This window comes from Typopeltis vanoorti, chromosome 4 (assembly GCF_054136105.1).
Source record: "Typopeltis vanoorti isolate ZY-2024b chromosome 4, IOZ_Tvanoo_1.0, whole genome shotgun sequence".
In the NCBI taxonomy this organism is placed as follows: Eukaryota; Metazoa; Arthropoda; class Arachnida; order Uropygi; family Thelyphonidae; genus Typopeltis; species Typopeltis vanoorti.
Genome location: NC_143552.1, coordinates 104,946,623 through 104,962,769, shown reverse-complemented (window position 1 = coordinate 104,962,769; position 16,147 = coordinate 104,946,623). Strand labels below are relative to the sequence as shown.

At 34.7% G+C, this 16,147-nt stretch overlaps 1 protein-coding gene across 1 annotated transcript in view; it reads right to left on the bottom strand.

Moving 5' to 3' along the window:
• Positions 1–16,147, bottom strand: part of Vps15 (vacuolar protein sorting 15) — a 529,585-nt gene that overhangs the window by 370,749 nt on the left and 142,689 nt on the right. Inside the window, exon 11 of the mRNA XM_090391958.1 lies at positions 3,314–3,557. Coding sequence (XP_090248084.1) covers positions 3,314–3,557 — 244 coding nt within the window. The remainder of the gene's footprint in view (positions 1–3,313; positions 3,558–16,147) is intronic.

Genomic DNA, 16,147 nt, shown 5'->3' with positions numbered 1-16,147 from the left:
TAGATAAGTACTAAATCGACATAATAGGGGTGAGTGAAACAAAAAAGACAAAAACTGGTGAGATCTCTCTCTATGCAATAAATACTAAATACTATATTCAGGCAATAATAATCAAGGAAAAGAAGGAGTAGCTATAGTATTTGACACAAAATACAAGGCTAATCTTCTTGAATGGCAGGCAATATTAAGTACAGTGATGTGGGCAATCTTTCTGAGTAATAAATACAAAATGTTATATTCAGGCAATGACAATCAAGGAAAAGAAGGAATAGGCATAGTATTCAACACAAAATACGAGTCTAATCTTCTTGAATGACAGCAGTCTCAAGTAGAGTGATGTGGGCAAATATCAGAAAAGGGAATTGGACAATGAGACTTATTTGTGCCTATGGTCCCACAAAAGATTCTACTAAGGTAGAAGTGGAGGAATTTTTTGATGCTTTAGAAAAAGCAACTGACAAAATGAAAAAGGAAAAGTTGGTCCTTGTTAGGGATCTAAATAGCAGAGTAGGAAGTGATTGTGAGACATACAAAAATATTTTGGGAAAATTTGGAGAAAAGAGCAAAGCTAAAAATAATGGCAAATAACTGTTTGATATCTGCTCGGGACATGGACTGGTTATTACTAACACCATGTTCCAACATAAAAATGTGCACAAATTCACATGGAGAGAAGAGGAAAGGAATAAGAAAAGTCTCATTGATTATGTTATTGTTGATAGTGATGTTTTCTCCCTGGTGCAGGACACCAAAGTGTACAGAGGATTTGAAATTGGAAGCGATCACTATTTAGTCTTGAGCAGGATAAAATTGAATTTCACATTGAAAAGAATGACATGTAAGAAAGTTTTAAAGCGATAAAAGTTGAGCAGCTCTCAAATGTGAACTGTAGACTAAAATACACAAAGATTATTGAAGAAAAAATGAAAGAGTTTGAGAACAGGAACCAAACCTTGGAAATTCAGTGGCAAACCTTGAAGAAAACCCTGATTGATTCAGCCAGAGAAGCATGTGGTGAGGTTGTCTGCAAGGACTGGAAAATCAGAACTCCATGGTGGATACAGGAGGTTAAAGAGGCAGTGAAGGAAAAGAAGAAAGCATATCAAAAGTTCCAGGCAAATAAGTCAGTTTGTGCTCTTAGAGAATACAGAGACAAATGTAAGCAAGCTCAACACTGTGTAAAACTAGCTAAACAAAAGTCACAGGAGGACTTTGGCAAGAACATAGAAAATAAAAATCAACAAGGTGGTAAGATATTCTGGAGGTTATTGAAGAAGCTTAGTAATGGAGGAAAGAGTGCTGTAAAAGGAGTTAGAGATGATAAAGTGACATGAAACTGGTGAAAACGATATCCTTGAATATGTATTCAAGTATGGAGTAATTACTTCGAAAAATTGCTAAATGAAACAAGCTGTGTTAGCACAGTGGTAAAAAATGGCATACAGTCAGGAATACGTATCCATACTTGAAGTAGAAAAAGCCATCAAAGGCTTGAAATGTGGAAAGGTAGCAGGAGTAGATGATATTCGACTAGAAATGCAGAAGTATGGTGGTATAAAAGTCGTACAGTGGCTGCACGGCATAGTTCAGAAGGCCTGACAGAGGTACGAATTCCTGATGATTGGAGTAGAGCTCTAATAGTACCCATATATAAAAAGGGAAATAAAACTGAATGTGAGAATTACAGAGTTTCTCTACTGAGTGTTCCAGCAAGATTTATGCCAGTATACTTGAGAAACGGTTAAGAAGAATTGCGGAAGAAAAGCTTGGTGAAGAACAAACTGGATTCAGGCCAAATAGAAACTGTCGAAATCAGATCTTCAATTTATGACAAATAGTTGAGAAAGAATGGGAATATAAAAATCTGTATTTAAGTTTTGTCAATCTGGAAAAGGCATATGACAAGGTGCCAAGAGAGAAGCTATTCAATACACTAAAGTTATATGGTGTCAATGGGGCATTATATGAAGCAATTCTTAGTCTTTACCTGAGTTGCAAGTCAGCAGTTAGAATTGAAGGAAGTACAGGAAGATGGTTTAATGTTAAATCTGGTGTGAGACAAGGATGTACATTATCCCCTCTGTTATCCATTATCTATATGGATCACATTATGAAGGAAAGTGGTATTAAACATGATATCAAAATTGGAGATGTTTCTGTCAGCTTTTTGCTTTATGCGGATGATGTTATACTTCTAAATAAATCCACTACAAGTTTGCAAGATTCCCTGACTAAATTGAATAACTGTTGTAATAGATATGGTATGAAGGTCAGCAGTAAAAAGTCAAAGACAATGAAAATAGGTAGAATCGTTGAAATTGTCAACATTGTTTAGACAACAGAATCAACAAAGCTGGTATGGTAGGAGTCAATTGAATAAATTCATATATAATAAGAGAGAAATTAGTCGGAACACTAAATTAGCTGTATACAAGACAGTGTTCAAACCAGTTTTAACTTATGGATCTGAGAGCTGGGTCAGAAGTAAAACACTTGACCAATGACTACAGACCGCAGATATGAGAGTCCTAAGAAAGGTTAGAGTTGTGAACAGATGGCATCAATGGCAATATCATATTAAAAACGATGATATTAGGAAAGAACTTGACATTGTCAGCATACAGGAATGCGTTAGCAGAGCTAATCTCAGGTGGTATGGTCACTTAAACAGAATGGGCAAGGAAAGATTAGCAAAACAGATGTTCTCTGCCAGGTTGGCAGAAGAATGACCCAGAGGAAGACCAAGATATAAGTGGACTGATACTGTACAAAGTGCCCTGCACAAAGATACCGTACTGGACAAAATAGAAATATAAGATCTGATAATGTTGGAGTCTTGACAAATAACAGACTGATTTGGAGGAAAATTATAGATAAGAAGTTAGTAATGATGTAAATTTTTCATGTAGTACTATCATATCCTGTACACCCTTTGAAGGGTACATGTCAGGAATTTGATGATGATGATGAGATATATCCATGCACTTTAACAAATGGCCATAAAAAATGCTGAGGATAAAAGGACAAAGTGCTTTCAATGTACAGATACATAATATCATGATCAATTGTATTTTGTATGTTCATCAGAATTATGATCACCTTTGCTAACCAGACACAAATATGCTATGAACTCTGGATATATGAACACAGAATCTAATTATATTTGAAAAAAAGAAAAAAAAAATTCTGCAAACTTTCAGAGCTCTTTAAATGTTCATTTAAATTATTGAATAGGTCTTTTCAGTGTAATACATACATCTGAATTGTGAATGTCAATGATAAGTTAAATATATGGTTTGAGAATGAGAATTACCATATATGGAAGGAGACGATCCAGTATGATTTCTGAACTTAAATAAGGAGCCATTGTTAAGACAATCTCCAGAGCATGAAGCTTTGCAGTACAATGTTTTAGAGCACGTAGACAAGAAGTGAGAAGTGGAACCATAATAATTAATCCTTCACTTTCTTGACGAGATTGTTGTTCTGATTGTTCCTCAGCAACCTTCTCACTGTCAGTAAGTGTACTAAGAATTTTCCCAATATCTTTCTTTAACCTTCAAGAAGAAAAGAACAAAGTTTATTTTTAAGCATATATGAAAAAACAGTGTCATATTATATTTTGTTATACTAGAAACAATATGCAAAACATGTGACACCTTCCAGGGAGTCCAAAGAACTTGAGAGAGGGCTTGATATGTATTTCCAAGAAATAAATAGTAAAACATATTACTTATACTGTAAATGTTTTGCATTGCCAGAAAATTATCTTGTTTTATATTTTAAATTAAAGTTATTATATTCTAGCATGGTGGTTGTCTCCATAATTTAGCATAGAGTGCTTACATTATGTTTTTAGATACTGAATTCTAAACACTATTGCAAGATTAATTGCTATCAAAACAGTGATAATACAATTTCATGGACAGCACAAAGAGAAATAATTAAACAGCTGGTTAAATCATTTCAATAGTTCATCTCTGTCACAAACATCTTCAGGAATATAATGTTAAAATTGTAATAACACATCTAAAAACACACAAGAAACAATAAGTGGAAGAAATGAAATCAGACTATAAAAACTAGTCTTATGAGAGGCATTCTCTATGGGTGCTGTTGGCTAGCCTTAGTTGTTGAGCAGGAGGCCTAAGAATTAAAGGTTCTCAATCTCAGGAAGTTTAACACAACCATATTTATTAAGATCAGGCTAGTTTTTTTAAATCTGCTACTGATTCTAAAAAGAGTCAAGTTTGAATTTACTGTGATGGAGCATAATAGTTTTCTTCCATCTGATTTCTTTGCAAGATATTCAAAGCATGGTCAGCTAGATTTGACTGACCATAGTTGTATTGACAAATGTATTTTTTGTATTCATCTAGGAGGATGTTAGCAGATCTCCCAGTTTGACCATAATATAAGTTGCAAGAATGAGGGTAAACGCCTAAAACAGAGGGGTAGAATGTGGATCCTTAGGAGAGTAGAAAAAAAAAAAAAAAGCCATATTCAAATGAGGCATGAAAACAATTCAGAAATTACATTTCTTTATTAAAGTTCTATTTTTTCTGAAGTGCCCTGGATATAGGGAATAGTAATGACATTACTATCTGACAGCAATGAAATATTGAAACGATTAAACCTACTGTTTAATTATTTCTCTTTGTGTTGTAGTTATTCCATTAAATTGTATTATGAATGTAAACCAGCACCTATGCCTAAATATGAAGTTATTAAAATAGGCTTGCCATAGTAACTAAACAATCCCAATGAAATAAAGTAACAAAGTTCTTCTAATTTGCAGAAACCTCATGAACATACAACGAAGTACACATATCACTGGACTGGACTGTACTGTACTGTACTACAGATACCAAAATACAGTCATTCTTACATGGCTAAATGTTTCCAATATATATATATATATATTTTTTACATTTAAAAGAATTTTTTTTTTATTACATTGCATACATTTGTTACAGTTATTATATACATTACATGCATTTGATTACATATGATACATTACTTACATTTGTTTACATGTGATACTTACATTACATACATTTGTTTACATATAATACATACATTACATACATTGGTTTTCATGTGATACATACATTACATGCATTTGGTTACATATGATACATCTTGTATGAGAACTAATTTCTTTGCTTTCATCCTCGAAGCTTATATGTAAGCTTATCTGAGGATTATAATAATAATAATAATAATAATAATATATATTATTATTATTATGTGACACCCTCCAGGGAGTCCAAAGACTCATCGAGGGAGAGTGTGCCAACAGCATTGAACGATTGAATCCCTTCCAACTACTAACCACGCTCAAACTTGCTTAACTTTTTGCGAGCCATTAGTAGCAGATGCTCTACCAATCGACCAACCTTTACTGGCCTTTGAGTTATATACACACACACATATATATATATGTATACTCACGTATATGAAAAATGAAAACCAGGAGAGGAGAAGGTGGGAAAGAGAGAGAGAAAAAAAAAAGCAAGTATTTTGTAAACTACTTTTCAAAAAGAATATAGTAGAATGGCTAAGAAAAATATACAGTTAACTCCTGATCAAAGATATCCACAGATAAACATGAATTCAAAAGTAAAATTCACAAACAATATCAGAAATGCTTTCGTGATATTTGCATACATACATTTTCAACCATTTAGAGAAAGAATACTGTGGAAGTCAGATATTAAACCACTTAAGAAGTTGCATAACTGGATGGTGACCTCCACATTGCCTATAAGAAATGAGGAAAACTAACCAGCTTCTGACTCAATGTCAACCAAGCACCATGGTCTGATCCCCAGGGTACACTGCTAGTCATCTTAAATTTTGCAAACTAACATCCCCATCCACCACTTCTAGATATTGGTCAGTCAGCCAGCCTCTTATCCAAGTTAACAGTTTATAATTCATATTTTTAAAATAATTATTGGTGAAAACCACATATAAAAGTAGAACACTTTAATAAAATAAATGATTAGTTTTATACAGTCCTATTGTGTCAGATTGAGACAAAACACAAATATAAAGAGGTATTTACAAAGAGATTTCTGAATTCCAAACTGTCATTTTTTAATTCATTCAGCATGTGACACACGGTGAACAACGTGAGAATGAGATATCATACGTATGGTATGATATCCCATTCTTTGCTGTTACAAGATTATTGTTACAAGATATAGCATATCTTGTAACAATATTGTTATTTATTGTTACAGGATAAAGCATACCATGTTTCATAGCCTAATTCATCAATATGTAAATTCCTTATGATGAGTCTGCAGAATTTTTGACCAAAAACAAATGTAAAATAACTAACATTGGGTTTTATTTTAAGTTGATTTAAGATTAGGCCTTGGTTTTTGTTACACTAAGTCAGATATTGTATCTTTTCAAGCGACATATATAAAGGATTTACATATTGATGAATTAGGCTATGAGACAAGGTATGCTATATCTTATGACAATAAACCATGTGCATGATATATCATTTCCATGTTCAATATCTGTTGCATGTGGGATGAATTAAAAAAATGACAATTTGTAATACAGATATGTATGTCTTTGTAAATACCTCTTTATATTTGTGTTTTGTCTCAATCTGAAGAAGCATACAATGGGACTGTATAAAACTAGTCCTTTATTTTATTAAATTGTTTTACTTTGCTACATGGTTTCCACCAGTAATTATATATGGATACAACAGTTTATAATCCAATCCCACATACTCCAATTCATGCAATAGTCTTCTATGCTATATCCTGACAACACTCTTGTGCAAAAGTATCAATGTTCATCCATTCCCCTGTCAATCACTGTCAATCCATTTCTGAAGGTGAGCTCTTACCAACTTTTTCACCACCACTCCAGAGATATTGATGGGTCTGCAGTAAGACACATCAGTCTTTACAACACTTTTGTGCAAGACTAATGTGGGATAATCATCCATCCTTTCCACTTCTGTGGAATCTTCCCTGCTGGTCAAGCTGGAACAGCCAATTCATGCTGATGCTCTTTTAGTATACATGCTAATATCCCATCAAATCCTAATGCCTAAATTCTTATTCAGTTAGTCCAACAGCTCTAGCACTTCCTACTGATACACCTGAGTTTCTTCATTCACTGAAGAGGCAGTGAGCTCAATGTTGCATACACCAAGCTGATAGCTCTTAGCAAAATGGGCACTCCACTCATTAGTTGAACAATCTCTTCTGCATCCATTATCTGCATGCTATCTACTTTCATTCACATACATTCTTTCTTTTACCTGCAGCATAACAATGGAATTGTTGGTTATCTTTAGCTTAGCTTGAACATTAAACCTCCAAACATAACTTCTTGCAAAGCCTATTTCTTTTCATGCTCAGTTTTCTGTACACCTGCATCTTATAATTTTCAGAAATGATATCCCCCTTTATGCACACAGCATTCTTTCCACATAATCTTTTTTCTTATTTTTTTTTATATATATAGTAAAACCTGTGGAGTATCCATAAGTATAGAATAACATGTATGCCACAGTATATAACTTTTTTTTTATTATGTAAATATTTTGTCTTATGTATCATAAGACATCATCAGTACAACTAATGAAGAACAATAAGAACTGAATTCAAAAAACAGTAGTGTGCATGCTTAAATTGGAATACCTCTACATATACACTCGTATGTTCAGGGTTTAAAAACTACTGGGCTGAAATTAAAATTACTTAAACTAAATTAAAATATAGCAGATAAATTATATATAATTTATCTGCTATATTTTCCAAAAAATTTCCCAAACTGTTTGGAATAGTGAGAATCATTTTGATTAAGATTAGGTCTATGAAGTAAGGCTTCAGCACTTTCTTTATATAAACACTCATGTTTATATGTGAATCTATGTAGTAACTTGGTGTTTTGCCATTGATCCTAGTTAGCATTTCAATTCCATGTTGTGCAAGGCCAGATTTGCGAGGTTTGATAAGGTGGGTGTAGTCTTGATGTTCAGAGATAAGTTTATTTATAGATCTTCCTGTTTGTCTATAGTAAGATAAGTTACATGAACATGGTACTTGGTATATGCCAGGTAGCATCATTCTTGCTTAATAAGACTGCTTATCCATTTCACTCCCATCCTATTTATTCGTTAAACCTTTTATATAAACAGTCATGTTTATATGTGAATCTATGTAGTAACTTGGTGTTTTGCCATTGATCCTAGTTAGCATTTCAATTCCATGTTGTGCAAGGCCAGATTTGCGAGGTTTGATAAGGTGGGTGTAGTCTCGATGTTCAGAGATAAGTTTATATATAGATCTTCCTGTTTGTCCATAGTAAGACAAATTACATGAACATGGTACTTGGTATATGCCAGGTAGCATCATTCTTGCTTAATAAGACTGCTTATCCATTTCACTCCCATCCTATTTATTCGTTGAACCCTGCAGGACATATTCCAATATTGTCTCATTCAAGTATTCTTTTAAATGCTTTCCATACACTGCGAATATCTTTTCCAACTAGCAACCAATGCCATTGGACAGAAGCTGGTATACTTCTCAGTTGGTCATCATTTACTACTTTGTAGTACAGCACATAACCTTTTCAGAATGTAACATCCATACTTAGCCATTTCCAAGGGCAGTACAGCATGATCACAGTCTCCAACTGGAAGCAGAACAGTCACTTCCTTAGCTGAAATTCCCTCCGATATTACAATCTGATCTAACACTCTTCGACCTTGAGCTCCTTCTGTCACATACTGCTTCACAGCAACTCAATAAATAATTCAGTTTCATTCTTCTCATGGGATCTGACTGCTGCCCAATCAATGTTTGGATAATTAAATTTCCTCATGATGATTACTCATTAGTACCAGCAGGTTGATTTTGTGATACCAGCAGGTTGATTTTGTGATACATTTTGTCATCACCAGAAACCAGTCCACTGTCTGTAAACAAACTCCACCTGTTTGATCCTGATGCTTGTGGCATTCATGTACAGACACAGTAAGTTAGCTCCAGGCTTTCTGTATACTCTTCTCTGGACACACACAGAATCAACCACCCTACACATACATGAAAGTCAATCATAAAAATGGTTTTAACTGTGGATACAAAAAAAAAAATCTCCAATAAAAATAAAAAATAACGAAAAAAAATTCAAATAAAAAATCAAAATATGCTCCAACCCACTCTGAATATATCAAACACTTTTTTCAATATAAACACACTCCCATATTCATTTCACCAATATTCAAGGCATTAATATAAACATTAGTAACATACAGCACCCCTTACAGACATCAAAACCTGATCTCTTTTTCCTAACAGAACCTCAGTTGGTATCCTCCTCAGCTACGGTCCACCTCAACTATCCCAAGTACATCCTACAACAATGCATTTCGCAAAAAAGAGTGGAACGTGCTTTTATCAAATCTGATATCTCCAGTAAAATGCTATCCAACTTGAAATCCTCACCTTTGAATCTGCTCTGGCTTAAGATTTCCTTATCTCACGTTACAGCCTTCATTTGCTGCCTTTACTGCTCTCCTAATTGCGACAATCCTGCTGTCCTTTTTGACTACCTATAACTAAAAACTGATTTCTTACAAACTAATTGCCCAAACTGTGAGACTATCCTCCTTGGGGATTTAACAATATAACATCCATAATACAAACTGGCATCCCTACAAAAACTTCAAGATCAAGTTGAATCATTTGCCATCAGTCATAACCTAACACAAATAGTCAATCAACTAACCAGAATACGAGACAATCCTCATCATTCTACCAACATTCTTGACCTTTTCTTAACCAGCTCTCTGACCAAATATACCATGGATGTCTACTCTCCTCTTGGCAACTCTGACCACAATCTTATTCAAGTCTCCTGTTCTATAATTTGTCCTCCTCCAGCCAATCTCAGCCCTGTATCCTATGGAACTATAATTGTGCCAACTGGGATGACTTTCAGAATTTTTATGCTGCTTTCACATGGCCAGATTACTGCTTTCACTCTCATGATCCAAACACCAATGTGGATTCCACCATTCTCATTCTACAGCTGATCTCCTAACTAATCTCACCCGCCTTTGGATTCAGGCCATGAAAAAATTTGAAGAAACAAGTTATCGTGCTCAATATTTCTAAGGCATGTCATCATGTCTGGCACCAAGGCCTCGAGAATCTTTATTCCCCATTCCACTGCAAACACCTGACCTGTATCTAAGCTCTACTTCTCTAAAAAATGTTCCTCTGCCATCCATGATAAAAAGGCAGCTCATGTTCAATGCCTTAAATTAAAAAAAAAAAGTTATTAATGACTCCAAAGCAGACTTCACAGCAATAAACCTACCTCCTGCTCAACTGGCAGTCAAGCCTTCTGGTCCCTTGCTAAAGCTATTTGGCATAACTTCTGCCCTTGTATGTTGCTGCCTTTCTTGCATCCTGATGGCACTATGGTAACCTTGTCCAAGAAAAAGGCAAACTCTTGGCATCAGTTTTTTCTTCTCTCTAACTCCTGCCTGGACAACCAAAGCAAATCACCTCCTATACTTCCACAAACTGCCTACTGCATGCCTCCTCTGAACTTTTGTGAAAAGGACATCAGAAAAATCATCATTAATCTTGATACTAATAAGGCTTCTGGTCCACATGGTATTCCTCTGGTTGTGCTCAATACTTGTGCCCTGGAATTGACACCCATCTAGTATCATCTATATAAACTTTCATATTCTATTGGTATCTACCCAACAGCATGGAAGCAAGCCCACATCTAGCCTGTTCTATGAAAAAATTTGAAGAAACAAGTTATCGCACTCAATATTTCTAAGGCATGTCATCATGTCTGGCACCAAGGCCTCCTGAACAAGCTGTCATGTTATGGCCTTTCTTCTATACTCTATAATTGGATTGCTAGATTCCTCACTAGTCATTCATTGTGTGTTCATAGTCGATGGCCTCCTCTCATCAGAATTCCCATCAATGCTGGAGGGCCTCAGGGTTCTGTGCTCTCACCCACACTCCTTCTTTACATCACTGACTTCCTTTCTCTTACTTCATATCTTATTCACAGCTTTGCCGATTACAGTACTTTTCACTCCTCTTACTCATTCGATAAACCCTGCAGTACCCTAATGTTAGATACCTCAAGATCTTCCATAGCCAGTGACTTCCATAACACTGACCTCCTCAACATCTTCAAATGGAGAGAAGACAACTATATGTCTTGTGACCTTTCGTGTGTGGGGGTCAACATAAAAATATATATAATATATATATTATAAATTTGAATGCTAAAAAAACTCAAGCCTTATTGCCTGCAAAAAAAATCCTACCTCATCCCCCTTTCATTTTTGATAATGTTCCAGTTTCCTTTCAAGATCAACTTCTTAGGTCGACTGTCACATCCAGTTTATCCTAGCAAAGTACAAACATTTTACTTACATAGCCTCCTTAGCCTCTAAAAAGCTTGGTGTTCTTTTCCATTCTAAACACTACTTCTCTTCCTCTCACTTCCTAACACTATATAAGTCTCAGATCAGTCCAACTTTGGAGTACTGTTCCTACATTTGGGATGGAGCATCCAAGACCTCTCTAAGAATTCTTGATGATATTCAGAAGAGGGCAATCCACTTAATGGACAATCCTTCCCTCATAGACTCCATTCAGTCACTTTATCATAGAGACTCTGTTTCAGCACAGTGCCTATTCTATAAATACTTTCATGTGCACTGCACCTTTGAATTGGCTGCTACCATTCCTCCACATTTTTTTTTTAACCACAGAAGAAGAACTAGAGCAGCCACTGGCCAAAAAAATACACTGTCCAGCTTCCAACACACCAAACTAACTTCTCATCAGCTTCCTTCATTCCATTCACCTCTATTCTTTGGAACAATCTCTCCCATACTATTTTTCCAACTGAGTACAACCTCCCACTCTTTAAGAAACATAAAAACAGGTTACATTTTTCTCCTTAATCACTTGTCTACACATAGCTCTGTAGAGTAATAGGTCTTGTGAACTTGAATGTGTGGGATTAACAAAGAAAAAATATATATATACTATAAAACATGAATTTTCCTAAGGCAAAAACTGCTAAATCAGATAAAAAAAAAAAGCACCTAATTTACATAAGCATTAAGCAAACTGACTTTTCATGAAATAATCTCAAACCAACTGAAACTCATTAGAAATATAGGAAACAAGATATCAGCTAACACAAACATAGAGTATATACAGAGCCAAATACTGTGTTATTATTCATAAGAAAAAACAGCTAATACAGAAATAAAATGATTACATTATATATCTTCATGTTGGTCTGGGTATTTGAAATGGTAGTAGATTGACTATTACCAATATTAAGAAAAATTATATATACAGTAGCAAACAAATTAATCCAAACACTCACGTTTTAAAGAAAAATTTTAATTTTGCAAGAAAATAAGTGCAAAAATTAAACTTCAACTTTACCTAATAATTTATGTGATCCTCTGTTCCTAATACTGTATTTACTTGAATATAACTCAATTTTTTTCCCCAAAATTAAAGCTAAAAAATCATGGTGCGAGATATATCTTGCACCACGGGGATTTTCATAAACTGAAGTTTTCAGGAAAAAATGGAAAATGGGTATGACGTACCAAGAATCTTCTATTCATTCTATTCATATCGCTACTTCCGGCCTTGAGAGCAGTTTCCTTGTGTGCATCATCAAAGTCATCTACCCAAATAGCGCCATCTTCTTTCCGATTATTTCAAGCAAAAATTACCAGTAATTTACAAGACTTGAGATACGTAATGACTAATGAGAAGTGAAAGCAGAGCAAGCGTGAAACAGACAGCAATTGTTGGCCAGTAGAGGTAGAACAGCTATGAAGACATGCATATGATTGGTGCAGTATTAACAAAAGATCATGCAACCCAAAGACAAAGGCAAGCCGATAATTGGTGAGTTGAAATACTAATGCTCTTCAACTGAATTCCATAATATAAGAAACTGCCATAACAACATTCACTAATGTATTTCTTAGTTTTAACACATTCACAACAGGGTGGTGTTTTGACCGTTTATCATTCTGAGGGAACTTCTCATTACTGTTTCTGTAGCACTTCTGCGTCGCACAGGCAGGCTCAACTATCACAAAGTTTCAACCCTTCGGTTGAATTTTATTGCTGTAGAATTTTTTTTGAAGTTAGCCTTTGTGATCTGTCTTAATGACATCGAAAATTTTCAAAGGGAATCAAACAAACACTTATTTCATGTAATTGAAAAATTGGACAATAGTTTTTAGTTAGATACCTTGTTTGCAGGTGCAATATGTGGTTTTGCTCGAGTCTATACAGCATAGTTTCTGTGGGAGAGGACATGTGATTCATTAGTTAGTTCCATTTTTAACTCAGTTGTCTCTAATTGCACTATTTGTTGAGAAATATATTACAAGACTGCAAATGTCTCTGTACCTTATTCAGTGATACAATAAAACTACTTGTTTTTCTTGCATCTGCAGTATAGTGACTGTTTGGGAGGGTATGTTGTTTACCGTGGAGAGCGAGTTATTACTGATCCAACGTAAACGTGTTTAAACTTTTTTCCATGGGTATATGAGAAACTTTTTAATTTTTTTTTTTGTAAAGTAAAATCAGGGATGCGAGTTATATTTGAGTAAATATGGTAAGTTCGTTAATTTGCTTAGGCATGGACACTACCGATGTAGAACACATTTTTCTTATTTCTGCATCATGAAACCATACTTTTATAATAGATTGTATTAAATTAGAATTTATATCAAATTTAATTTTTCAAGTCTCTTTTTTTTCACTGTGACCCATAAATTTTCTATTGGGTTAATGTCAGGAGAGCTACCTGGCCACCAAAGCAACTGGATATTGCAATTTTTAAGGAAACTCTTTCACTTTTTTTTTGAAATGTGGCATGGAGCAAGATCCTATTGGGAGATGAGTTCTTTTTCTTTCTGAATCTGCGGGACCACTGTTTTTCTCCAATTTTTTAGGTATTGGCCACTTTTAGATGTGTTTTTATTATAAGTGCTTTTCATCTGAAGGGAAGGTTTTCCCTCCCATCATACAGTCAACAGGTACAAGTGATCCTGGACCATCATGTGTAAAACAACCCCCCCAAAAAATTTTTAGCTGGGTATTTAGAAGCTTGCTGAGGGTGGGCAGAAGAAAAAGTCTTCTCAGCCAATGAACATAGGGTACTCGCTCTCCTTGGACAAAGAAATGGCATTCATCTGAGAATATGACATTCTTCCACTCTCAACATTCCAACTTTATACACTTTTGCCACTAGAGCCTCTTTTTCTGCATAGCCTTCATAAAACAACTGTTTACGAAGAACAGTTGTTTCATTTTTGGCCTATGGGCAGTCCTCCCTGCTTCCAAGAATCATTAGTCCCACTAGCTATCAAGTCTCTATTTAAGTCTACAGCAGACAATCTTGGATTCATTTTGCTTTTCCTAATTAGTAAACGATCTTGAGTAAGTGTAGTTTTCACCCACATTTTCCTTTTCTGTCAGGAGAAAAGGTACCCGTTTTCCTAAACCTCTTTAAAATTACATTAGCAGTACCCAAACGAACACTAAACACACACTGGCAATTTGTCTTTGAGTCAAGGATGTGTGCTGAGAAAAAAATATAAATTTTTGAACACTTTCTTGTAGATGTATCCATTTTATAGCTACAGAAAATCAATAAAACACTATGAATGTCAACTTGTTTACACCATTAAAAATGCACACCACTATTAATAAACATTGTAAAGACACTTAAAACATGCAGCACTCAACCAAAATAGTGAACTAAAACCAAATCTGAAAATAGTAAACCGAAACCAACAAAATTATTGTAAACTGAAACAAAAACCAAACCAAAATCTAAATTTTGGTGAAAATTCAGGTTGTTTGGATTAATTTGTTTGCTAATATGTATATGTTACACACACACACATCTCATTAAAAAGAAAAATGTGTCCTGAAGTTTTGGAAAAAATCCAAGCAAAATAATTATAGATATGGTACAAATATGAGTGGGGGGGGGTGAAACATTATGAAACAAAAACTAAACCTCTGAGAATGAATGGAAAATCTGAAGAGACTTACCAAAAAAAAAAGAACTCTTACACACGCATGCACAAAGAAAAATGAGACTGCACTACAGCATACTTAAAGATGGTGATAGTAATTATGCAGTTTGCTATTTGCATAATAGCAAATGAGCAATACACCAAAATGCAGCCTAAAACTCCAAAAAGTCTCTACAAACAACACTGGTTAGAAAAAAATGTGCAAATGCTAAATCATGTTTATGCAAAACCAGATGTAGTACTGAAACAAGTACGGGTATATCTGCCTGTTCTTGCTGTTTATGGTGCTTCAATCATGGCATATTCTTAAGGTAATCCCATACAAGAGAGGTTGTTGTCCTATAACAGAAAGTCAAGAAAGAAAAAAAACTTCCAAAAGACAGTAGCAGAAGAAAATTAATGAAGAGGAAGAAAAATTTGTTTGTGAGTTTAGAATTGAACTGTTAAACTGTTTTGAATAGCTGCTGCACATTTGAACCAATTTAGAGAGCAGAGAATTACTAATATCAAATCTGGTGAAGAGGGATGGAAATATTTGTAGAAATTGCATGTAGCAGAAAATGAACTATATCAAAAGAGTGAATTGGTGAGAGATAGGTTATTAATAGCCTGAGAAAAAGAGAAAAACCTAATTTCTTGGATGGAAGCAGAGGAGATGATATTTGTAACATCTTGGAGCCAATAAAGAGCAAAGGGTAGAGTTATTCCAAGAGGAGAAATCCTATACTGTCAAAATTGCGCTGTCAAAGCAATACTGGAAGGGTTCTTTTTTTGTGAGAAATAAGATGAGATTGAGTTTTACTAGCATTGAAATTAACAAAGCTATCAAAATTTCACTGGTTTGGAATGGTTTGGAGATCAGAATTTGAAGAATGGTTTGGAGATCAGAATTTAGGTTTGTAAAAGTTGATATTTTGTTCTTTCTTCAGGCTGAGCTGTAGCAGGGTTTGTCAAATGAGAAAGAGGAGTGTAATGTACTGTCACAAACTACAAACTTGATTTGCTGCCAAATGCAGAAGGTCA